General features: G+C 51.3%; 2 protein-coding genes across 5 annotated transcripts; both read right to left on the reverse strand.

Annotated features, from left to right (window-relative positions):
- Positions 1-2,183: 2,183 nt before the first annotated feature.
- Positions 2,184-8,872, reverse strand: LOC116232979 (transmembrane protein 45B-like). Of its 3 annotated transcripts, none has more exons than XM_090123426.1 (6): positions 8,805-8,872; positions 4,505-4,709; positions 4,064-4,276; positions 3,371-3,555; positions 2,836-2,981; positions 2,184-2,635 (listed from the first exon to the last, which is right to left on the reverse strand). In XM_090123426.1, exons 2-6 carry the CDS (start codon positions 4,689-4,691, stop codon positions 2,512-2,514), a joined length of 855 nt encoding a protein of 284 aa, XP_089979552.1. In that variant the 5' UTR covers positions 4,692-4,709; positions 8,805-8,872; the 3' UTR covers positions 2,184-2,511. The 3 variants fall into 3 exon arrangements, with proteins under 3 accessions (XP_089979552.1, XP_089979553.1, XP_031455486.1); XM_090123427.1 differs by lacking the exon at positions 8,805-8,872 and adding an exon at positions 8,618-8,686; XM_031599626.2 differs by lacking the exon at positions 8,805-8,872 and adding an exon at positions 7,001-7,221.
- Positions 8,873-11,119: 2,247 nt separating this feature from the next.
- Positions 11,120-19,726, reverse strand: LOC116232978 (transmembrane protein 45B-like). Of its 2 annotated transcripts, none has more exons than XM_090123417.1 (6): positions 19,663-19,726; positions 14,802-15,003; positions 14,301-14,513; positions 13,155-13,339; positions 12,272-12,417; positions 11,120-11,754 (listed from the first exon to the last, which is right to left on the reverse strand). In XM_090123417.1, exons 2-6 carry the CDS (start codon positions 14,983-14,985, stop codon positions 11,637-11,639), a joined length of 846 nt encoding a protein of 281 aa, XP_089979543.1. In that variant the 5' UTR covers positions 14,986-15,003; positions 19,663-19,726; the 3' UTR covers positions 11,120-11,636. The 2 variants fall into 2 exon arrangements, with proteins under 2 accessions (XP_089979543.1, XP_089979542.1); XM_090123416.1 differs by lacking the exon at positions 19,663-19,726 and adding an exon at positions 16,188-16,587.
- Positions 19,727-25,026: the final 5,300 nt, after the last annotated feature.

The raw sequence follows: 25,026 nt of genomic DNA on the forward strand, positions 1-25,026 counted from the left end.
TGCAAGCACTGCTGTTAGATACCAAAGGATGCCCCACAAACACCACCATTTATTCTATGCCACACATCACCATGCCTGGCCTTTACTATACTTCTTCCCCAACCTGCAGTTGCTCCTATCTGCAAAGCAGCACTGGGAGCAGCAGCTGCCCAGCAGCACCAAACACAACACAGCAATAGCTCAGGGGAAAAACAGAACATGATGTCAATAATACCACTCCACTGCAAGTGCCACTGAGACTCAGCATATGATTCATGAGCAGCATTTGGGTCTGGAGGCTCAAGAATTTCAGTGCTAGGACATAATTCTCATAATTCATAACCAAATGCTGCAGGTGGGAAGCAGGAGAGCCTCTACTCCCCCAGCACAAGAGCTCCCTCAATCCCTGACTAACTCTACAACAGAGAACACTGCCACTAACCCAAGTCTTACACTAACAGACAGGAAGCAGCAACAACACAGGTGGGCATTACCTTCATTCCTGGCACCAGTGCTGTCATTTAGTTAGGCATTAATGGCTTGCAAGCATGCAAATGGAGGCTTTGCTTTGGGCAGAGGTAATTCCAGGAGCCCCAAACCATAAGGACAACAATCCCCCCTGGAACAGTATGTCCACATCACTGCTGCCTCTCTGGGGCTGAAACATGGACAGAACATGAGGGCTTTGCAGGGAGGTGGGTGTCCTTGCACCAAACCATGCTGCTACATCAGCAGAACCCACAGAACTTCCTCACTGCTGCCATTGCCCAGTCACCAAGCTATGTTGCCTTCCAGCCTGGGGCTAAAGCTGTGTAGGGAATCGTTTCCACCTGCAGCTCCTTAGGAACTGCTCTACAGATGCAATCAGAGCTACACCAACCTGCTTCTTTCTTTCTGTGCCATTGACTCAATGAACACGAGTGACATCTCAACACCAGGCAATGCTATTGCCCAGCTCAGTGACAGGTCATGTCGTGTGCACAGCTCAAGGGAATCCTCAGGCATTCACTCTGGGCATGGAGCTGAGCTCATTCAGCATGCAGGCATGAGGATCATTAAGTATTTGCTCTTGTTTGCATTTCTTCAAGGAAAGGGAAACATCTCCACTAAAACCTGAACTTTAACTGGTGAAATCCTCAGTCAGAGCTATTCCACATTCCTTAGTTGTAATGTTATAATGCAATGGAGAGCACAGCCACAATAGTGAAATAGCAAAGTCCTAGGCTACAGCAAGTGAAGATATGCTCATGTACAGCTGCCATACACACAGATACAAAAGGAAAAAAAAGCTGCTTACCTTTAGAAGGCCTCAGGTATGAAGAGATCTACAACAAGATGCTCTCACATTCACTGCCAACCCCAGAATGAGGGCTGGGAAGGGGTGGATCCTGGCTGCAGCCCTTCCATCACTTACATTGCATGCACCTGAGCTGCCCTGTGCTGGCCCTGCCTTCCCACCAGGTGCTCCATCACTGCTTCAGGCTGTGCCTCAGCATTTCTGCTACTCCAGGTGATACCAAGACAAGAAAAAAAATTGCGAAGTGCAACACTGGTTGATCAAAGGGGAAAGAGGATTTTTTCCTTTTCTTTTCAATCAAAGTACAGTACATGGGGTTACAACCTCTGCACTCAGCTTCCCATCAATGGCAGCCAGTCTGTAATGAGCCAACTGTGTGGCCCTGACTCTGGTCCCATAGGGGCAGTGAATGCCATTTGCAGAGACCTTGCAGGGCTGGGAATGGCACTGCCCTGGGCAGGGTGGGCTCTCCCCCAAGGCCTGGTGGAGGTGTGGGCTAAGCCATCTCACCCAGCCCTTAGAAGGGGATGTAGCACCATCGATGAAATTCCTCTTCTCTCATTAATCCTGTTTAATGGCAACTTTTTGGTTCTGTTCTGGTCTCAGTGGCAGGAAGCGATTCCTTGCTGTCCAGCTGCAAGCCAAGTGAGAGACCTAGGAGAAAAGCAAGGCCCCATCTCCTGGGCACATCACATCCTTCTGCTCCAACTGTCTGCTCCAAAACTGCCTCTCATTTCTGATCTAAACCCTCAGGGCTGCAGCTTTGTGCCCCTGCTCTCCAGCAGCCCCAACCAATACTCCATTCACTCCCAAACAGCCCAGCAGCCAGACATCACCTTGCAGTGCTTCCAACCTCAAAGCATAGTGAGAAGATCCATAAGAAAGTTTGTTATAGCACTTTATTTGGGACCGTGTTCCCTCTGTGCATGCAAAGCTTTGTACAAAACCCCTCTGCTAAGGGCACAGCGAGCAGCAGGCACCAGGAGCTGCTTCAGGGGGCAGTTTGCATCCCTCCTGCTGGGTTCAGAGACAGCCCAACCAGCCACACTGCCTGCCAGCAAACCAGTCCTGAGAAAACAGCAAACTCCTCGCTGTCAGAGGGGGCTGGGAGCACGCAGGATCAGCTCAGCTTTGGGGCTCAACCTCCTGCTGCTTCCAGTTTAACCAAGCGGAACTCAGAAGTTCATTTTAAGCCCCAGAGCAGCAGGAGGAGCTGCCACTGCCCACTGCAGGCTTCACTTCTCCTCGGTGCCGCCCTCGGGCAGCAGTGCCCCACCAGAGCCCTTCTTGCGGACGCACAGACCGCAGTCCAACTCCACGTCGATGTCCCCGAAGCGCAGCTGGCAGGACTCATTGCAGCTGTGGGGAGGGACAGGAACACGGCTCAGGAGGACGCAGGCAGCAGAGCTGTTTGCTCATCCCAACCCGTAGGAAGGATGCTGAGCAGCTCGGTGGTACCCAGCCTTCCCCCTCCCTCGCAACAGCCCCTGCTCCACACAGACACACGGTTTTCATAACTCGTAACACAACGTGGGGTTGGTTTGGAGGTGCTCACATACCAGCGTGACGCGGCCGCGTTGGCTGCCAGGGTGATGAGGGCTCCTGCATAGTGCCAGCAGAAGCACATGGTGAGGAATGAGAAATTGCTGCTGTCAGTCTGGTTCCAGCCCGGTCCTCCCCAGGGAGGGGACAGCACAAAGCCGATCTGCTCACAGACAGAGGTGTTAGGCAGAAGCATCAGGCTTTAGTGTATTTAGATGATTTTTAAAGGTCCCCTTCCAGCCTGAGCCATTCTATGATTGTTCACTGCTTTTCCTCCTGTTTTGATCCCTTTGCTGCTGCAGCTTGCCATGAGATAGAGGCAAAATAATCCCAGTAACACCCAGCACACTGCCTCAGTGCTCTCATCAGCCAAACTGGCAGGGACATGGGGCGCTCATCTTGGGGAAAGGGATCCAAACATTGCTTGGAACTTAACCCATAATAAGAACGGAAAATCATGAGTGTGGTTTCCCACTCTTATGATCACAGCATCCCTGCACCTTCCTGGGGCAAAGCCCACAGCTTGGAGGGGAGCGCTGGGTTCCCACTGACCTGCCAGAGCCAGGAGCCCTGCAGAAGGAATGTGCTGGTCCTGAGCAACTCCAGGATGATGTGATCTCGGAGAAACACCTCCAGGAGGACACAGAGGGCTCCAGCAAAAATAGCGAAGGCCAACAGGGAGTGGAGGTGCTGGTCCAGTGCAGCATCACCATAGTTATGGCAGCAGAAGAGCAAACCTGGCAAAAAAATTAACACTGCATTAGGAAAGGATGCTCTGGGATTTGTTTCTGGCTTTTAAATATTAAAATATATATATATATGAATATTACAGCCATGCTGTAGGTCTTGCTAAGATCTGCCTGATGGGAAGGGTCAAGCAGCAAACAGCCAACTGCTATCACCTTGTTCTGCAGGGACTGTGCAGCTCCCAGCTTTGGGGGCCTCCAAGCCATAGCTTAGGGGCACTGCTAGAGCCATGGGCAGCCCTGTGTGCTGGCCAGAAGGAACCCAGCAATGGGCACCTGCAGTTCTTAAGGTATCAGAGAGCTTTGCATCAGGGTTTGTCCCTTTGTGTTAGAAGGGTCAGTGCATTTTTGTGATGCTGGAGAGAGCAAGCTGCTCATCACCAGGAGAAATCCAAACCCTTGTGCACATGGAGCATATGACACCAAAATACAGCCTGGGGGTTTTTGGTTGCTGCGTGCTGGTGACACCCCAGCCCTCCCCCAGCTCTCCCCCATTCACCTTCCATGAACAGAGCCACGGACAGCGAGAGCCGATCTAAACCCAATGGCAGTTTGAGTGGTGAGTGTGAGACCACATCCACGATGCCAGAGAGGAGGAAGAAGAGGTACATGGTGGTGTAGTGCCAGTGCGTGAGGTCTGTCCAGCTGTGCGTCTTGGGGCTGTACAGCATCAGGTGGGGACCAGAGGGGACAAACTGCTCCACCAGGATGCCTAGGAAGAGGGCAGAAAGGTCACATTTTCCTTTTACATGGAGGAAAGGGCAAACTTGGAAATGTTTCTTCGAGATGGGGGATTCATAGTGATATCTGCCCAGCAATATTGATAGGGATGGTAGCAGACCATGCCACTAGCTTGTCCCCAAGTTCTCCCACACAGCAACAAATGTGTCCCACCATGACAGCCCTCAATGAGCTGGGATTAGGTGATGGGAGCCCTTACCTGCCAGGGCAAAGAAAGCTTTGACTGCCCCTTCAAAGACTTCCACGCGCCGGAGCCCAGAGCTTGGCTGGTTCTCAGCATTTGTTTTCCTTCTGAGATACTTCAGGGGGTATCGCACCGACCACCAGAGACCAAAGATGAGGAAGAAGGTGCCCCGGAGGGCACTGCCAAGGAAACTCGTCGGCATTGGGATCAGTCCTGCTGTCTGTAGGGACAAACAGACTCAGGTTACACCTAGAGCTTGCTCAGCTTCCCGGGGAGCCGCATCATCCACTGCACCAGGGAATGCCAGAGATAAGGTGCCTAAAGGAGAAGCTGCCACCGTGTGTACCTCTGTATCTGTATTTCAGTCGTCTCAACTTCCTCATGACAAAAAAAAAAAGATGTTAACACTCAAGAAAACATGGCAGCTCCATGCTTTGAGGTCCCGTAACAATGCTTCTGCTAATAAAAAGCAGCACGGCAATTATTTCCTCAGAACATAAAGCTCCTTCCCAACCAGATAATCGCTGGGTGTGAATCTGGAGTGCCCAGCAGCTCCCAGCAGCCAAAGCCTCACAGTGAGCCATGACAACATGGGCACTGTGGCCCAGAAGAGCCTCATGCGTTCCACATAACCTCTGTGCCAAACGTGAGCGAGACATCTCTCCACACTCTCTGTATACATCTATCACCTGAAGAGCCCTCACTCCTGCCCTCCTTGCAGCCCTTTTGCTCCTTCTCCACCTCTGGGCTTTGTATGGAAGAAAGCATTACTCATCTGTAGAAAAGCTGCCACACCAACTTGCATCAGGGGGCCCTTGCATCACAAATACATCCTCGTCGTGTTTATAAATACCAAAGGAAATGGCAGAGGCTGGATGAACAACTCCAGCACGTTCTCCAAGTCCTCCCACACGAGAAAGTAATTAGCACCGTGAAATAAGGGTAGGATGTGGTGTGGCAAGTGCCTCGGGTGTGGGAGAGCTCTGCAAGACATCCCTGGCCAGGCTGGGGCTGCAGTGCTGGGGCAGCTTGTGGATTCCAGAGCATCAGCATCCATCCCCCAGGATGGGTGATCTGGGGAAGGCTTGGGACTCTTTGTGCCATGCTAAGGTTTCCTCATGGCAGGGAAATGACTCAACAGCCCTTAGGGTTGATGAGAGCTGCCTCATCCCAGGAGTTGACTCAGGTTCTCTGCTGTACCTCAGTTGTAGGGTGAGGTGGATTGTGCCCCAGGAGCGACCGTGTCTCTGCTGATTATAGCCTGGACACACATCCAGGGCACTTATCTTCCTTGCACACGCATCCACGTGCTGAAGTGACTAAAAACAAATGCTCTTAAATCGTATTTAAGCGGTGCACAATTGCATGATATATAACCAAATGTTACCATTGTCCTACAGGGATGCTGACTGCAATGACAGCAGCCTGAAGCTGGAGTCAGGACTGCATCTGGACTGGGACACAGCCACAGCGTTAGCTTTCTGTGGAGGAGGAGAAGAGGAGAGCAGAGACCTTCCAGCATCCAAATGACAACCAGAGGTTTATCTGTCATGTAGTAGAGATTCCCCATCCCAACCCTTTGGTCAAGCAGAGGCTCGAATTCATCCCTCTCAGGGAAAGGAAAAAAAAGTCAACAACAAAAACTTATTTTAAGGAACAGCCACTATTTCTTAGAGAAACCAGACATGTTTCCAAGCAACAAACCACTCTCACAGCTCACACATTCGAGGTGCAGCACGTCCCAGTAAGGCCAAACCCAGCCCAGCACCCAAACGCTCCCACACAAGCTGCTGAGGCTCCAGGCGAGTCGCAGCCCTAGAGTGCAGTGCTGGGTTATTTATTTCTCCTGCAAGCTGCTTTCCCTGTCAGAGGACGTGAAACATGGCTGCAGTCAGGAGTTGTTACCTGTGCTGTCTTTCTCTCCCTGCAGCTCGCAGGCTGCAGCGCTCTCCTGCAGCAGCCATACGGGAGCTGCCTGCTCTCCTTATGGCACAGCGTGCTGCTGCCCAATGTGGGCAGGACTGCAGCTCTGCCCAGCTGCCAGGCTGTCCTCTCAAGCTCCATCACACATCAGCAAAGCAGCACCAAGCAGAGATGGATGTGTGAGTACCCACGGGTGTGAGGGGCAGCATCCAGGGCAGCATCCAGCATCCTCCATGCTGAATGATGGGCGCTGGAGAGCCTTCCCCACACATCCCTCTCTGCAGTTCCTCCTCTTCCTCTGCTATGTGGGCACTTCTCTCTTGAGCAGAAATCCCCACCTCTCCCTTCTCCTCCTGCAAATCCTCCCCCACGACCCCAGAACCTGAGAGCTCCCCAGAGAAGCCCTAACACTGCAGAGCAGCAGGAGGCTGCCTGTACCAACACCACCCCAACAGCCTTCCAGCAGCCACCATCACGCAAAACCATCACAGAGCTGGGCTCCCCACGCCCCTTCCCAAACTCCAGGAGTCACATCCATGCCACGCAAGGCAGCTTGGCCTCCCTTTATGGGCAAAGAGAAGATTTTACCTGCAGCTTCTGCCTGTCCTTCTCCCTGGCCAGACGCGTTGTTACTCAGAAGGGGCAGATAAAGGCAGAGGTGAGGCAGGGAGGTGGCCCTCGGACAGGATGTTTGGAGCTGGGCTCCCCGCAGGCCGGCTTGCAGCACTGACTCAGCCGTGGTTTCACAATAAGGGACACCTGGATCTGCCAGCAGCAAGGAGCATCCCACAGTTTGCCACTAAATTGGGAAGAGCAGCCGATTCCCCTTCCCATGGTGATTTTGTGTATTCAGTTATGATGTTATTTTCTGGATGACTGGGGAAAGAGCCAATGAAGACGTGGCAGCGAGGCCAGGCTCTGCTGGAAGGGCTCAGAGTTCCCTGATGCGGGCACAATAACCTCTGCATGGGGTTATACAGGGATTATGCCGTATGAAAGGTGCCTGTGAGCACGAGTTTGGGGTCAGGGCTCCCAAATCAAAGGAGAGACCTTGTGAGCTCCATCTCTAGCCCACAGCAACCAAGAGGGGGGAGAAGAATTGGCCCCATTGCCTTGCAAAGCAGACTCTGCAGCGTGCAGAAGCCTGGTTTTGCTCCTTTTTCTCGTCTGACAGTGCTGCCCAGTGTTAAGCATTTGCAGACACAAACCATACCAACATGCAAAGTAATCCCTGCACATCCAGCCTTCTCACCTCACCAGCTGCACGGATGAGCAATGAATGAAGTGCCTCGAGGTAAACAGACACTGTGACCCCACAGCATCCCCATCTCCTTTTAAATCACTGAGTTCTAGTGCAAAGGCAATGAGCCCTGCCCAAGGAGCAGATGTAGGCAACAAAAAGCACTCAGTGCAGTCGCAACCCAATATTTCTCTGGGTCACAACACATGTGGGTGCACATCATAGGGCCCCATGCAACCCCTAAATCCCCCATTCGGGCTGCAGGATAAGCTGTGCCCAGTGCTCAGCCCCGTCAAGAGCTGCACACATAAGCCAGCACCCAAGGGAAGCCCTAAGGCTGGAATAGCAGGAGGGGAACAACACACACAGCCTCCTCCAGGGCTGCTCTCCTGCACAGCCATAAAAGCCACTGAGCCATAGCCAGGAGCCCTTTTAACACAACTTATCTCCATATCAGCAATAGCAAGAAGGAGGAAGGAGGAAAAACAGGCAGCTGCTGGCGTGCTGCCATGCAGTGCAGGCCTCCAGCCTTCCTGCAGGCAGCTCCAGAGCGTGCAAAGCTCCATCCAGCGGGAGGAAGCTCAGTGTTGGCAGGGTGGGGAAATGCACATGGGGACAGGAGCACAGTGCTTTCACCCACAGGTGCTGCTCATCATTCTGCACGGGCAGAAGGGGAGCTGAGCATGCTGCAACAGGAGCCTTCAGCTTAGAGGGGATGCCAGAAAATGCAGCATCACCAAACCAGCGCTGCAGCACCTTGTAGGGTACAAGTGCTCTCCTTTAGTCCCCATAGCAGCTCTCATTACAGACCCTCCCTGAAAATAACAGAGCACCCAGGTTTCTGGCAGAGAGCAGCAGCACCTTCAGCAACCTCTTGTAACTCAGCTCCCCTTTCTGCCTTTGTTTTCTTCCTTCCTTTCCTCACCCAGCCCTACAAAGCAACATCCCCCAAAACACAAGCTAACCTCAAAGCTGGTGGCAAGCAGAAGGAACAAAACTCTTCCAGCAGTGGGAGGACAGAGCTGGAGAGAAAACAAGGCACAGCTGCTGGGAGCTGAAGGTGCCTTTTGAAAGAGAGCTTAAAGAGCCAGCAGGAGCACAGCAAGCAGAGAAAGGTCTCATAGAAAGGGCAAATGGTAATCAAGTGCTTACCAGTCTCTTTGTGAGAGTCCTTGGGGAGGGCTGGGGTATGAAATGCTTGGGGAAAAGGGATCTAGAAACAATCCCTATAGTGAAAAGTGAGGATAAGTGCTGGCATCAGTGACAGCAGCCCCCAGACTCATGGAGGATCAACCACAGTGTGTGCTGAAATCACTGCATGAAGGGCTGAGCTCAGTGAGCTGCACCTACAGCTCCCCAGCTGCAGACTGCTGGGGCACAGGAGAGTATTATGGGATGGTCCCAGCAATGCCTGCCCTCCCTGGGCTCCAGCCCTGATGTTTTCAAGCTAAACAGCAAACGGAACTCCATTTCATTTTTAATTATTTCTTCTTTTCTTGGCTGTAACTGCAACATCCTCTCCCTGAAGGTTCATCACCGGCCTCAGTGCTAATGAAAAAATGTGATAATGTTTGCCTGCTTCCTGGGGGTGGTGGGAGGCACGATCTAATTAAAGGTTTGCCAGCAGCTCGGGCTCTGCAGATGGATGGTTGTTAGGGAAGTGCAAAGTATTATTATTATTATGACGAATGCGAAGACAGGCTTTCATAAACAGGCAACAGGGGAGGTGAAGCAGGTGGTAGAAGCATAGGCTGGGCTTGTGCTGCATCCTACGCCGTCCCTTCAGCTTTGCATAAGTGCAGCCACAGAGAGTGGCAGTGGTAGATCCTATTGAAAAGCATGCGAAGAGGCTGGTGGATAGGAGGACAGCAAGGTGTGGAGTACTTGGTGCTCTGGGGTGATGTTCTGTGTTCTCCTGGCATGCTGAAGAAATGGGGCGAGATAGAGCACCTGCAGCTCTTTCCTGCCTTGAATGAGCAGATTTCCTATTGTGGGAACATCAGCATCTCTGTGCCATCCAGGACTGCAAAAACCAAACTGCCCCAAGCCAACCCCGGGTAATACAGCCCTCCAAAGGCTCCCCTCTCCAGCTGCACCAACACTGGGCTCAGCACCAAGTTTCAAGATGCTAATGGATAATTCAATTTATACGGCTCCATATGCTATATATAGGATCCTATAGGACGAAAGCAAAGCTGTGTTAAAAGCAATATATATCATTTAGAACTGTTCTGGAATGTCTGTCACTTAAGAAATAAATGTGAGGATGGCTTTTGGATGTGCCTGATGTATAATAAACCATCCTGGAGCACTTATTGTGTGCCCCAGAACAATTCATGCCCTTCTTTGGGTACCTCAGCTATTTACAAACACATTTTTCAGCTAAAACACGGGTTGTTAATTCTCCCTCCAAACCACCCTCCTCCTGTGTTTTCTGTACAGTCACAGCCTGCCTCTCCCCTCCTTTGCTGACCTTCATACCTGGGAAAAGAACACATTCCCGAGCAGGGAAACAAATTAACGAGCACCGCGCTGAGGACGTTTGTAGGGCCGGGAGTTAATGAGGCAGACAGAGCTATTCCAGCTACGGAGAGGAAAAGCGTTTGGTGAGGTGGGGACGAGAGGATGCTGGGGGGGGTCGGGAGGGGTTGGCTTCCATCGGCATCCCTTCACTGGGGGTGGGGGAAGATGCCCAAGGTGCCCTCAGCCTCGCAGCTCCTCGCAGCTCTGCCCTCGTGTGGCCGTGGGGTGGAAGGAGGGGTGCTGGCTTTTCTGTTTCAAGCATCACACCGAGCTGCTTTTGCTGCCCGTTTAGGTTTGCTTTCTGCCCCCCTAAAGCCCCCGAGGTGCTCGGTGTGCCGCCCCGCAGTGAGTTTCGATCTGTGTGTGAGGAGCTGCTGGCTGCACGGTGCTGTTGTAGAACCACAGAATCCTTAATGTCGGAAAAGAGCTCCAGAACTCCTCCTGCTTGCCATCCCTGGGTCTTGGATTACAGCAGAGAGGAGAACTGTGTGCTTTGGGGAAGGCTGCCCCCCAACCATAGCAGAATGAGCATCTGCTGGTACCCTCCAGGTACAATTCATGGCACTTCACTGTGTGGCATTAATCGGACAGATGTGCAGAGGTGAATTGCTCTGCTGCTGAATTCCCTTTGCATCGAGCTCATTTGAGCCTCCTGAAAATGAAACAAACGAAACAAACCTGCTCCAAAGGCTGGAAACCCAGGGAGGCTGAGCATCTGCTTTCCTCTTACCTGAGAAATGACCTTTTTGCCAGGAATTATCCGGCACAGGTGGGCTGGGGACACAACGTGCACCCATTTCATCACACTTTCCCAGCTGCGGGGGATTTGCTTATGGAAATCAGGGCTGTTTGGTGGTCCTGGTGCTCAGCCATGCATCTCACAGCTCTGAGAGCCACTGTTACACACTCCGTAATTCACCAGACTGAAAGGATTTTTGCTTCACATTTATTCCCTCTTTAAGAATTTTTGGCGAATAGAAAACTGTTCTTAAAATGTCTTCAGTTCACAGCGTTGGCAATAAAATTCCTGCTGTGTACGATGAAGCTGTGGTGCTGCAAATCTGATGTAATTTCATATTGCTCCTTCGATCTCCCTCCTTGGGATGATGCTGTGGTGTGCGGGTGTTGGAGGACCTGACCCCAGCACGGAGCTTCCCTGCCTTGCAGCATAGCAGGTTGGGGGAGCTGGGAAGGCCAAAGGATGCCCTCCATCCCTATGGATTTAACAGTCAATTTTTGTGCTTCATTTTGTTGCTAAAATCACTGCAATCAGTGCTTCTGTCAGAGCCGGTGTATCTGGGTACAACAGAGGGCAGAGACCACCATGCACACAATAGGATTCCAAGCAGCACAAGGGCAGCCCCTCTCCACTCTCCCCAGACATTTTGTTAGGTTTTGTTTGTATTTTTTCTTCTGGAAAGCTGATTCTTCTCCAGTTTGCAGTGGGAGGCTGCATCCTCCTCACTCTTCATCCGATCCATTCAGGAATGCAGCCTGGGAGCCCATATCACCCTTCTGCTTGCGGACCCCCAGGCTGATGTAGGGCTCTCCACTGCCTCTCCCACACCGCTGCATGCAGCTGCAACACACGGGGCAAGACATCACTGACAGCCAGACCCCAAACGTTTGGCAAAGTGCACACACAGAAGGGAATAAACTGCTATAGAGGTCCTAAAAATCTGGCGTTCTTGTTAACAGCTCAAGGGAGGTCAAATGCATCGAAATCCTTGTGAGGGAGGGGACAAAGACAGGGCAGGAGTTGGGTGGTGATGGGAAAGCTTTGTTTTTTCTATTGAATTAAATGCTGACTTTCAGGTGTCAGCCAGCACCCGGTGCAGAGCAGCAACAGTGCACAGCTTGCAGAGCAGCTCGGGGTCGTGCTTGTTGCCTTCTCCATGCTCAGTGCCTGTGCCTCTTGCTGCCCCTATTTTGCATTCTGTGCATTCAACAAATAAAGCATACGTTTGTTGCTGTGCTCTGAAACCTGCAGCAGGTACAGGCTGTGGATCCAGGTGTGGCTTTGCACACCAAGACCAGCTGCTCACTGCACATCTCACCCCAGCCCTGCTCCTCCCAAGCCCAAGCCCCAGCAGTACCTGTAAGCAATGCTGTAATTCACAGCCAGGATGACCACTGCGGCCGCCCAGTGCCAGAAGAAGCACATGGTGAGGAACATGATGTTGCTGTGGTCGCTCTCATCCCACATGGGACCTCCCCATGGCTGGAACAGCACGACCCCGACCTGGGTGGGATGAGAACTTTCTTAGCTTGGGAGAAAATCAATGTCATAGGATCATAGAACCATAGAATCATAGAACCATTAAGGTCAGACAAGACGTCTGAGATCCCCAACGCCAGCTGTGCCCACTGCCCACATCCCTCAATTCCACATCCCTATGCTTATGGAACCCCCCCAGGGACCCCATCACTCCCTAAGCAGCTGTGCAGTGCCTTTGGTGTTTCACATCCCTGGGTAAGGGCTGCTCTGAGTTAACACAGCAGCTCCGGGGCTGAGGCAGAGGAGGAGAGCTCACATTTATTGCTGGCAGCTGAGCTTTGGGAGCTGCTCTTTGTATCTCCACCACCAAAGCGAGCAGGTGGCCGTGCTTTCACTCAGCCATTTGACTGCTTGGTGGGGATTGCATCTTTCCACTGAGCCACAGGGAGTACTGCAGGGTGCATTAGACACATTAAGCAATTAGGACTTGGTTGTCAGATACTGCAGAACGCCTCTTGCTTACTGTGAGCACTCGCCTTTCCCCCCAGAGAAGCAATAAGCCAAGACAAACAAATAAGCCAAGCCATCTCAGCCAGAGCAGCCATCAGAGATGACCTGCGATGGGTAAATTTTCTCTCTGGGTTACGATCTATTTATGAAGCCAGCCTTGCAAAATTGAGACGTGACGTATGGGCTCCTCCTCCTCCCCACATGGCTCTCCCACCACAGTGCTCTGCTCCGCAGGAGGAGCCAGCCCTGACCTGCCAGAACCACGTTCCCTGGACGATGGTGACGCCGGCTCTGAACATCTCCAGCACGATGTTGTCCCTGAGGAAAACCTCCAGCATGGTGCTGCAGGCCCCCGAAAATATGGCGATGAGCAGCAGGGAGTGGATGTGCTGATCCAGCATGGGGCGGTGAAGGACGTGGTAATAAAAGAGACAGCCTGCCAAAAGAAGCACCGTGCTTAGGGTAGCATCAACCATACTGACCACCACCACTGAGTAAATCGCGTCCCACCAGCTCTCAGGGAGCTTTATCAGGTGGGAAAAGTGAGCCCCTAGTTTATATCAAGTTAGCAATCTGGGGGGATGTGGAAGTGAAATCATTTCTTAATGTCACATGAGTGGTGTGGCCATGGGGAGCACCGGGGTCTCCTCTGAGATATGTTTCCTGGGTGCATTGATTGGACTCAATGATCCTTATGGCTCTCTTCCAACTCAGGGTATTCTATGATTCTGTGATTCCCTTTTCTTACATGCTGAACATTACCTGCTGAGCTGCCCGTGCTGTGCTTCAAACACCACTGAGATAAGGGAAAAGAAAGTATCAGAATCATAGAATCACCAAGGTTGGAAAAGACTTCTACCATCATCTGGTCCAACCCCCCCACCTACCACCAATATTTCTCACTAATGTAAGCAAGAACTTCATTTCCTAGTGTCTTCTTCCTGCCCTGTGTGAGCCAAGAGGTCTGAAATCCAGGCTCACAATATGCAAGACAGCCTGAAGACATAATGATATTCATGATGTGCTGAAGCCAGAATAAGTCACTTCAATTTGCCACTTGCAATGCAAGCAGATGAGAATGACGATGCCTGCAGCACAATTAATGGCCCTTGGGGGGAGCACGGGGCATGCAAACAGCTTGGAGGATGTAAGATAGATGGGGTATCCACCAGCAATTCATCATAACAAGGAAACTCAGCCTGCTGTCACACCAGAAACCCCAAACCAGGAGAGCCAGGATGCATCAATGCCTATATTTCTCATCTTGCAGCAGACAGTCCGTTGATAATATATCAGACCTGTCCTGTCTTCAGGGATGTCCAGGGCGATATCTCAGTCTGCCAAATGTTGTTCTCACTGTTTCTCACCCAACAAGATCCCTCCTATCTCCTACTGACCTTCGACAAACACAGCCACAGACAGCATCAGGCGGTCCAGACCCCGCGGCACCGTGGTGCAGACGTAGGTGAAGATGTCCACCACCCCGGAGAGGCCGTAGAAGAGGTACATGGTGGTGTGCTGCCAGTTCATCAGCTTCACCCAGTCACGTTTCTCCCCGCTGTAGAGGTACAAGTGGGGCCCATCGGGGACGAACTGTTCTGCCAGCATCCCTGCGTGGGCATACAAGATGGTGGCTTATATGCAATGATGGTTTGATGCTGCTGGTTGCTGCGGGGGGTTTCTGAAGGCAAAAGCCACTGATTTGGGTCAGGGTTGGCTGCCTTAATAGTAACTGAGCTTTGGGAAGGGATGTGAGATTTGGTCTCTCAACGCAAGATGAGCATCAAGGAGATGCATCCTTCCACATCTGGACCAGTTTCTCTGGAGTGAGGACTCCACAATGGTCATTACTACAGGATGAGAAGCTGTTGGCATTGCCAACTCAACATAGCCCTTACCTATTAGAGCAAAGGTGATTTTAACTCCTCCTTCAATGGCATCCACACGCTGGAAGCAGTGATTATTTTGGGACTTCTTGCTTGCTTTCTGGCTGAGGTACCTCAGTGGGTATTTCACAGACCACCAGAGCCCAAAGAGCAGGAAGAAACTGCCTGGAAGTGCATGGCCCTTGAAGTTTGCCATGCTGACAACGTCCTCTGACTAGAAGGCAAAGAAAAACACTACCATTACACAGATCACATTGGTATGTGGTGTGATGCTGTGGGGAAAAACAAAAGCTTTGTTCCCTTCACCTTTTGGGGAGGATTGGAAACACCAGAGCCCAGGCTGATCTAGCAGAGGCCCTGTTCCTGCTGCAATCTCTGGCATCCCTGCTTGAACCTTGGGGTTGTCCCTCCCTTTTTGAGCAGGAGCATCCCCTGCAGAGCTGGGACTGGGCAGGAGGGCCAGCACATGTGGAGAACTGGGAGGTCTGCTGCAAATAAACATCACTTGGGTTGTTTAGCACATACAGAAGGATTCGAACAGCCATGGGAGTGCTGTGCTACGAGCAAAACTGTTTTAAATTCCTGGAATTTCTTCAACCCAAACGCAGCGAGCCAAAGGGTTTGGTGAAAAATGAAGCTGCAGAAATGCTCCCCAACCCAAACCAGCTGCACCAGCGTTCCCACTGAGCATCACCAGGCAGTGGGGCTCCAGCAGAGCTCAGCTCAGCCCTCAGTGCCAGCACAGCGCAGGGCTGCAGGAGCAGAGGGACCCGTTTCCTAGGAGAATCACAGCAATTAAAACCCAGCCGGCTCCTGCTTGCCATTTGCCGGTTTGTTTAATTAGGTGGAGAAACGATTAGCTCTTTGATGTGGGCTCAAGCATATGTTTGGGGGCCTGCCTTGGCACGGGTACAGGTCGGCTGTGTCGGGCTGGTCAATTAGGAGATTTTAATTGATAGCAAAGGCTGTGCTGGTGATGCTGAGCAATCCCTCCTCTGTCCCTTAAGGCTCTGAGCTGCAGCAACAGGAGCCAGCTCATGGCACAGACACGGCCCACTGCAATGGTGAGGGCATATTTTGGGGCAAACATTGCTTCTGCTGCAAACACTGCCCTATACATGCAGCTGCCACAGTGCCCCTTCCACCAGGCTGTGCTGCAGGAGCCTTCATCAAATACCTGCAACATTTTCATGCCAAAACTAAAGGAACTTAATTCTAGGGAGATAATGCTGTGTTTAAAATCGTTTTTTTTTTCCTGCTGTATTTGATAGTAGTTTTGCAGGAAGGTTTTAGCAGTGCTGCAAGGCTCTGCCTTATTTTGTGACTTAGAAGCAGAGATTTATTGACAATGGGCACACTGGATAATTAAACACAAAATCAAAGCAAGGCGCTGCTTACCAGCTCTGCTGGCACAGTCCAACAGGTAAATACAATGGGCTTTTGGTCCTCTTGAGGAGAAAAACCTGCAATCAGAGCATCTACTTGTACCCTGCAACAAAGGGAGCACCTGGTCTTGGCCAAACGAGGCTGAATGTGTGTGTGTTGTGGTGGGAAATGAGCCACACTGTGTACGTGCAGGGGAATCCAAGCAATGGGAAAAAGCACAGCAAACCCCTGAGGGAACAGCATGGCAAGGCACTCCTGCAGCAGATGTGGTGATCATCATGTCATAATGCTCTACTATACGTCAAAGATATAACTTCACAAACCATCTCCTGCAGTTATATTTCATAGCTGGTGTTCATAGGACCCGATGGACTTCGAAGTGGAGGAACTGAAAGGTCGTTTTCTGTGTTAAATGCACAACCCACTTATAGGATGAAGAAAAGCCAACAGTTCTGATTCCAGCTCTGAGCAGCTCCTGTCTACCCATGCAGCTCCACATGCAGAGGGGTGGTGCAATCCTTCAAACAGGAATAAGTCCAAAATCCAAAAGCTGGAGCTGCAGCTGCTGTTGCTACCAGTATTTGTGAGCACTGACACCGGGCATCCCTGCAGGGTGTGACTTTGCAATGCTCCCACTTGTCTGATCTGCTCAACAACACACCCGCATCCCTTGTAATTAATGCACTTTGTCCCCCTGCCTGTTCATTACACCGAGCTGGCTTAATGATTTACTGTTTCTTTTGCTCTTACCGCCTCCCAGAGGAGTTGGCTTCTTTTTGTCTTAAAGCTAATGCACCAAATCACCCAGGAAAGCATCCAGGAGGATGGTAAGGAGCCCACCAGGCTTTGCTTCCTCCTCTCACCTCCCTGATGTGAGGCCGTGCCGTTTCTTTTCAGCCAAATCCTGGGGCCATAGAGTTTGCCTTATTTGCTTTACTTCTCTCTTTTTCTTTCTTTCTTTCTTTTCTTTTTTTTCTTGCAAAGGTTTTATTAGTGCATCAATAATGACTCGTTCAGGGCGCTGCTTCTGTGTCACCAGTTTGGAAATTACGTTCTAAAGTTCGCGATTGGAAACAGCTCACAGCCATCACCCGTGCAATTAACTCTGCCCTTCAGCCTCCACAAATCTGACAGCTCAGAGCTGCTCTCTCTCTGCAGGACCTGCAGTGTTGGTGTGACAGCAGCAGTCCCCGTGGGAGCGCTGACTCAGGGATGAAGAGAAATGGCTTTGCTTGCAAAAAAGCTGAGCTCCGTCTGGATCCCAGCTGGAAATGCCTCTGGGTGCCACGTCTGGGAATAACGTGGCTAATTCAGACCCTCTTGGGAAGGTCCTGGCCTCCTGTTGTTGACTCTGAGAGTGCAGGAGGTTTCAGTGGGTGTCTGGAGGAGCAGCCATGGAAATGAGATAATGACATCTCTGCAGGTGAAAAAACTGCAGGAGTGGCACAAATAGGAGCTCTCCTGTCTCACATCCCCCATCTGTCCAAGCAGCTCAGAGCTGCTTCTTGTGTGAGCAGCACTTCCATCACTCCCCCAGGTGTCATCCTAAAGCCCCACTGAGCCATTTCATCCCATTATCATCATTTTTTCTTGTATTTCTGCCCGCACCAGTGACATGGAACCATCATGTTATTATCTGTAACACTTACAAGCCCAGCTGCATCTGCAGCTTTCTGCCTACAGATGATACATAGGGATTTTCCTCTTAGCTTGAAAATCATCATCATAAACAGAACCTGCTTTTACTCCATCAGAGGGAAGGACGTGAGCCCATGGCCACAAAGCAGTGACCATCCCCCAGCCTGGCAGAGAAACTGAGCAATAAAACATATTACCCAAAGCCACCTTAATGACAGACGCTCAGGGCGGACGCTTTGTCATCCTTTTGCTTCTCTTTACGATGTGCATTTGTTTATTTGTGGTTTTAAGGAAACGGGGTCTGACTTTAAAAATGATCTCTTTTGGGAAACACGTGTTGCTATCCTAAAAACCATTTTTCTTCTGCGTTTTGCCTGAGAGCTTGGAGTGCTTTTCCAAGGTGCTGGTTGCCATGGGACTCAGGCAGCCCAGGGCTGCGCTCCCACTGCGACTCAAACCCCAAACTGCTGCCACCAGAAGTGCCACAAAGTCACCACTGGCAAAAGGCAAGAAATTAATGTCCTGAAATCATCCCAAAGCTGCTGCTTCTGCAGTCTCGTACAGCTAGTAAGGACAGAAAAGAACTCTCAGACCCCCAATCCAACCTCACCCCACTGTGCCCACTGCCCACATCCCTCAGTGCCACGTCCCCAAGGCTCTGGAACACCCCTGTTCCAATTTACCTATCAACCCTGACTGCTCCCTGCTCCTTCCTCCCCTGCCATTTACCTGGAGAGGTCCCCAGCCCCACAAGCAGCATTTCCCCTTTGCTGCACCTGGAGCTGTTTTTGGGCAGACCCAACAGCACAGTACTGCCTTTGTCATGCCTCAAGGAAAAACCTTTATATACCAAACTATTTAAGAAACCATTTCAATTCTGATATACTCAAGGCAGAAGCAATTATTCACCTAAAACTCCCACACCTGTGCTCCTTGGCTTATCGGGCACCTGGGGCTGCACTGCAAAACTGAAATGCTGTTGGTTTCCAGCTGGTAGGAAGGAGGAAGAAACCTTCTCAGAATAGAGCCCTGCCGGGGGAGGCACCGGCCTTGGAGAAGGGCATTGAAGGACTCATTCCCTCCTCATTTTCAGGCATGAAAAGAGGAATTTCTGGGCAATTCTGCAGGGAGATGAGGGTGGGGGAAGGCTTTCTGCTTCGGTGCACGTAGGGTGCTTTCAGTCCAGCTGTCAGACAGAGCCTTTGTGTGTAACTTGGCTAGGAGCAGAGCCGGCAGTGGCTCCATGAAGTGCAGGGGGGACTCATGGGGACCCCTGTCCTGAGCAGCCCTCCTTCCCTCCACTGCATTTGGACCCCAAGCAGTGCACTGCATTTCCAACTTCCTCCTTGCCCAGTGCTGCTGCCCGGCCACCCATCATGTCCCACTGCTGTGGGCAGCCTGCTGAGTCCCTGTCCACCCCATCCCATGGCCCCCACCACTGCTGGGACGTGCTGGTGGGACACTCCAGCAGTGGGGCAGGCAGAACCCCCCCCACGTCCCCACTTTGCTGTCCGTGGAGAGCACCTCCTTCCTCACCCACCCACACCCTTCACTCCTTTTGGGCTCAACCCAAACACCAAATTTCATGGTCCACCACCCCAAACCCACCCATGGACCCTTTGGACAACCAGGTGGGCTTCTTTCCCTCCCTGCTACAGAATTTGCAGTGCAATACCAAAGGCAGGGGGGGTGGTCACCCACCCCATCCCACCTCATCCCATCCCATCCATCACCATCCCACCCCAGCCCAACACACAACCCCTGCCCACAGAGCCCCACATTACCTGCCAGCTGCTGCTGCACCTCACCCAGGTGAGCTGTGCTCCGCCTCAAGCACCTCCCCACCTACCTGCAGCCAGGGGCCGGGCACCAAAGCCCCACACCTCAGGGCACACTGAGCAGCTCCTTTGAAGTTTTCTCCCTTCAGAACCTTCCCGACTCAATGAGCAATGCTGGCTGGCCATGGTAAAGCTTTATGCAGAATCCTTAACCTCAAACCTTTATGTGTTTAATCACCTCAACAACCAAATATCCTTGCATCACCCACCCTGTGCAGAGAGCAGGGGCACAGGGCATCATCCCCATCCCCCCCAATGCTGCAACAGTGAAGGGAGTCACCAAGAATCTTCATTTTCTCAGTTTGTTCCTTTCCCACACACCCCAGGCTGTGATAGATGCTCCTCCAGGGACCCACGATCATAACCCATATTTCAACTCCGAACGCAATTTTCTGACCAGACCTCCTACAAAACGCAGTTTATTCTTAATAATACTTCCCACTTTCATCTCCAGCCCTGCGAGTGCTTTACAAATGTTAAATAATTAACCCCCACGACACCCTGGGGAGGGAGGTAAGCATTATTATTGCTATTTGTAACAGAAGCACTGACAGAGCCTCCTGTGCTAAAGTCCTGCCAGCCCTCAGCTTAACTCACTTTTATGGGGCAGCACAGATACTTACATCACCCAGAGCACATACACCTGCAGCAGGGAATTTGTAGGGAGAAAGCTGAGTTTTACTATCTGGGCACTTTGTAAGTGACTTCATGACTCTGCCTGGCTGCCCACCCCAGCATTCAAGGGGCATCTATTAAAATCAAAGCAATTTGCTCATGATGTTGTTTAAATGGGTGATTTCTTGTAAAAATATTGCCCTGCTTGTTCCTCTTTGCTCTGAGAGCTGCTGAGCTGGGGGAGGAAGGAAGCACCCTGCAGGCATCTGCTCCACGCTGACTGTAGCAGCATCTCATTCTGCAGCACTGGGGTTGGGTTGCAGCACTGAGGCATTCCTCTCCTCCACTTCTGCACCTCCACCATTAAATTGGTTCATTAATGTCACGGAATCATAGAGTCATTAAGGTTGGAAAAGACTTCTAAGATTACAAAGTCCAACCCCAACCCCTCCCCAGCATGTTCACGTGTCCCTAAACAGAACCACAGAATCCTTAAGTTGGAAAGGGTCACCAAGACCAACCATCAAATCTTTAGGTACACCTAAATGTAAGCAATAAGTGATGGAGGGCCTGGAAATGGGAATAATTCTTTCTCTATGGGGAGGGGCTGCTTCTCCTGAGGAAGTTTATGGAAAGAAAGCCATGGGATGTCTACAGATGTCAACAAAGCACCAAGAATGTGGGGTTGCTTTTTCATCAGTGATGGAAATCCAAGCTGCTGTGGCTCCTGCTGTGGCAGAGCTGAGCTGCTCAGGCAGAGCCCTGACGTTGAAATTGAAGTTTGCCCTCAGCCCAGGCTCTGCTGCCTGTTGTTGCTATTGCTTGTCAAGCAGGAAATTTGCACTGTGAAATATTTGCAGAATGAAACCATGGAGCCCATGGGGCGGGGAAATAGGAAACCTCTCTGTGTGTATTTACTGCAGCAAACACCATCCCGGAGCTGGCAGTTAGGCTGAATGTGTGCATGTTTAACCTCAGCAATGCTCACATGATCCAAAGCAAACATTTCCCAACAAAACACACACACACACAAAAATAATCTCTGATTAATAGCTACGCTTCTGCTAGAGGTTGTTTCCTCCACCATCCTTGAAACAACACATAGGCTGCACCTTGCCCAGCACGCATCTGCATTCTGCTTTCCAAAGCTGTGAGCGTGGGGCTGCCACCAGGGTGGGCTCGGGGTCACCATGGGCTGCAGACACAAACCAGGCTCCATCCCAAATGGCAGCGTGCCCAAATCCTGTTACCTTGACGTGAAATCAGCACCTGGCACCAATTCACCATTCCTGTCCTAGGATGTGTAGAATTGCTTGGATAGAGCTCAGAATTAATTGCTGAGGGAAATGGGGGAAATGATGGAGCGTCACAGCCAGGAAATGAGTTCCTCATTTCTGCAAGGTAAGGACGGCAGCTTGAAGGTGAGCTGTGATTTCAGGGGGCAGGACAGCAGGCTGATGAGCTGCATGGCACAGCCATGAAAGCAGGCTGATAGATAAAGGTAAGAAATAAGAAATCCTTCAGCTCTTGCTCAAGGCTCCTAAGGTAGATGGCAAGATGAGAAAAAGAATCCATCCCATAGGGCACATCTGCTGCACCACACAGCCAGAGCAAAAGCACACAGAGAAGTGATCACTTTGGGGCACAACTTGGCCAAAATGAAGCAAAAAAACCAAAGGTTTCTGGGATAGCCCCCATGAACAGACCTGAGCCCCTGGGTGGGTAAAAACAGATAAAATCAGGCTGAATAAAAATAGAGAGAGCTCAGCCATGCTGCAATTCCAACTGCATCCATCCAGCAGGACACCAGCACTGCATAGTGCTTGGAAAGGCAAAAGCCATTAATAAGGGACAGAAAATAAATCATTAAAAACGAAACAGTGCAGTCAGACAAGAGGAATGTAAGGGAAAGTGAAGGTGGATAGCAAGAAAACAGCGAAGGAAATTCAGAAAGGGGATGGAGGCTGAGAGAAGGGAGCACAGAGTTGGGGGAAAGCCTGTGGGAAATGGATAAAAATGAAACAAAATAAGGCAAGAGAAGATAAAATAAGTAATAAAACAACGAAAGAATGAAATAAATAAATCCTCCCGGAGGGTTTTGCGTGGAGCAAGGGCACATCTCGGTGGTAGAGGGAAGAATTCCATTCCGAGCAGCTCCGCTCGCAGACACCCGGGGCGGTGCGGGGCCGCCAGGTGGTGCTGGGGCTGCACGGAGCGGCTCCGAGAGATGCTCGAGGTGCTGCTTCCCCACCGCACAGCCGGCCCCGAGCCCTCCTGTCCCTTCATCGCAGCCCTCTCTCCTCCGCAGGGAGGTTTATAGGGCCGGGCATCACCGCGCCTCTCTTTTGGTGATGTGGAAACTGAGGCACGATGGGGATCGCGCAGCTTCCATCCGCATCTATCCCAGCAAGGAGGTGATGCAGCCACACGCTCAGCCCTGAAATGGATGGGAAAGGCTGAAAGCATCCCGCAGTGAGGGGGATTGAAGCAGCACGCCCACCTGCAGCCGTGCCACAGCTGCGGTTTGTTGCCCAGCCATGCGCCCCAGGCAGCAGTGAGGGTGGAGGCTGAGTCCCTTTTTGGGGTCTGCTGTTGCTTCATGGTGAATCTCAGATCGAGTCACCTATCTTTTCTGGTAGGAAATAGCACCTGCTGGCAGATTCTGGCTTACTCACAGGTTTACCAAAGATGACTTCAGGGTGGATGGAAGGGTATAATTTTGTTCCAAATCTGAAAAGTTAAAAATAAATAACAATTAATAATAGGTGTATTTTGAAAACCAAGGGACAGCTCAACCACTGAAGAGGAGAAAACCTGTGACTTCTGCACACATGAATGGGTTTCCCACCATCCTCAGCTGCCTGTGAGAACCAAGGGGCTGCTAATTAGGCTGAAAACCACTCACTGCTCCTCTCACCCCCAGCCCCCTTCACCCACGGCCTCCCATTCCTCCGTGCCACCCGTGGGCTCCGGTTACGCCGCGGGTTCGTAAACAGCATCTAAAATAATTGTGCAGTTGTCACCGTTGGGCTGGGGGGGACTATTTTAAAACGCTGGCTTAGCCCAAAGGGCTGAGGGGATTGTGGCACAGCCCAGCTGTCCCTGCGGGCGCATCAAAGTGCTGGGTGGGATGCCTCAGCCCTCGCCGTTTGGGATGGGGAAGGGAGCCAGGAGGTCGGGGATGAGCTGATGTTATGATGTGGGGCTTCAGGAGCAACGCACGGGGCCTGTGGGGGTGGAGTACTGAGGGCAGTGGTTGGCCCTGGTGATTTGCAGTGCTGGATTGAAGGGTGTGGGATGCAGCTGCACGTCCCTTCTGCCTTTGCAAATATGGAAGAAAAGGGAAGCATAGACATGTCCTAATCCCATGGCACGAGGTCTTGGCAATGCCTTGGTGCAATGTTGATGGTTTGCCCAAATTACCAGTGAGAGCAACCAAGGGATGCTCAGCTGGAGGAACTCTTCCAGATTGGTGCTCTCTGTTTTATTTTGTGTCATTTCTCTGCAAGGCACCGTAGCCCTTGCCAGCACATTTCCCACCCTGAGCTTTCCAATTGCCAGCAGTGCATCCGTCCCAGTGACTTTCCTATACCCCTACACAGCCCCACTGCTGTGTATTTAATCCTCAGGTCAACCACCCTGGGATGCTGGTAATGAACAGACATTCGGTCTGTTCAGTACATAACTGACACACTGGCTGTGTGCTTCTCCCCAGAGAACACTTCCTCCATTTCCCAGGAGTAAGAGACACTGCAGTTAGTCCTGAACTTTGATCATCTTTGGAAAAAAATACTAAAGCCATTCATATATATGTATACACATAAATATATATATGTATAATTGGCACGCTGATCAAAGCTGAGAATTGACACTTTCACAGCTCTCATTCATCACTCACCTTCTGTCCGCAAAGAAGCAGGCACAGAGTTTTCCTCTTCTCCTGTGGGTTCCACATGAGGACATGGAAGCTCTTCCATCACCATTTGGCCACCACACACACTCCTGCAGCACAACCAGTGCCCACTTCACACCATTACTGCACCAAACATACCCACCTGCAGGCCAAGACGTGCTTGGGGATACAAACAAGATGCCCTTAGCCTTGTGGACAGTAGGAATGCCCAAAGCTCACTCCACGAAGAATCAATTATGTATGGTTTCATGCAAGGACCATCAAAGACCATTCCTGCATGCCCTGTGTGACAACCCACACGAATTGGTGACGTGTTGTTCTGATCTTTTGTTCAAATGGGGGGAGTTTTGGCACAATGAGCCTTACCCAAAGCCATGACAAACTACAGGGAAAGCTCACACTCATCTCAGAGAGGCTCAGGCTCCTCTCGAGGTGATGGAGCAACTCCCAGCAACAGGCGAGAGCCGTCATTCAGCAGCTGTGAGCCATTTATGAGATGGGTTTGAACACTTCTGCAGAAGTCAGGCCTTGGGGATGGAGACAGAGATGGGAAGACAAAGGTGAAAAAAAACCTGCATTAATTAGCAGTCTATTTGCATGACATGAAGCTGCCCCAGTCCGTCATCCCATCCTGCCATGCTGTGGTTTGTCAGGTCTAAGGCTCTCAACTGGGATCCCAGCGGGTCCTGCGTTCCCCCACATTGCCATAGGGATGGCAGCTGCAGCTGACTTCTCTCGTTAGAAGCAACCGCCGGCGCTCCAGAAACCATTTCGGGAGCATTTGTCGCAACAGCTTCTGCTAATCTCTCTTTCATTTGTAATTATTTTCTCGCCCAGCCACTCTGAC

The sequence above is a fragment of the Phasianus colchicus genome, chromosome 23 (assembly GCF_987193195.1).
Source record: "Phasianus colchicus chromosome 23, bPhaCol1.hap1.1, whole genome shotgun sequence".
In the NCBI taxonomy this organism is placed as follows: domain Eukaryota; kingdom Metazoa; phylum Chordata; class Aves; order Galliformes; family Phasianidae; genus Phasianus; species Phasianus colchicus.

Bases quoted from the DNA above. Each gene is read 5' to 3' on its own strand.
- LOC116232978 (XM_090123416.1), bottom strand. From the start codon at position 16,418: ATGCTGTTCCCTCAGGGGTTTGCTGTGCTTTTTCCCATTGCTTGGATT. The intron at 15,004-16,187 runs GTAAGCAGCGCC...TTTGCCTTCTAG, and splicing joins GGACTGTGCCAGCAGAGCTG to TCAGAGGACGTTGTCAGCAT. The intron at 12,418-13,154 runs GTCAGGGCTGGC...CATCCCACCCAG, and splicing joins AGGGAACGTGGTTCTGGCAG to GTCGGGGTCGTGCTGTTCCA.
- LOC116232979 (XM_090123426.1), bottom strand. From the start codon at position 4,691: ATGCCGACGAGTTTCCTTGGCAGTGCCCTCCGGGGCACCTTCTTCCTC. The intron at 2,982-3,370 runs GTCAGTGGGAAC...GTCTGTGAGCAG, and splicing joins AGGGCTCCTGGCTCTGGCAG to ATCGGCTTTGTGCTGTCCCC. The intron at 2,636-2,835 runs GTATGTGAGCAC...CCCTCCCCACAG, and splicing joins AACGCGGCCGCGTCACGCTG to CTGCAATGAGTCCTGCCAGC.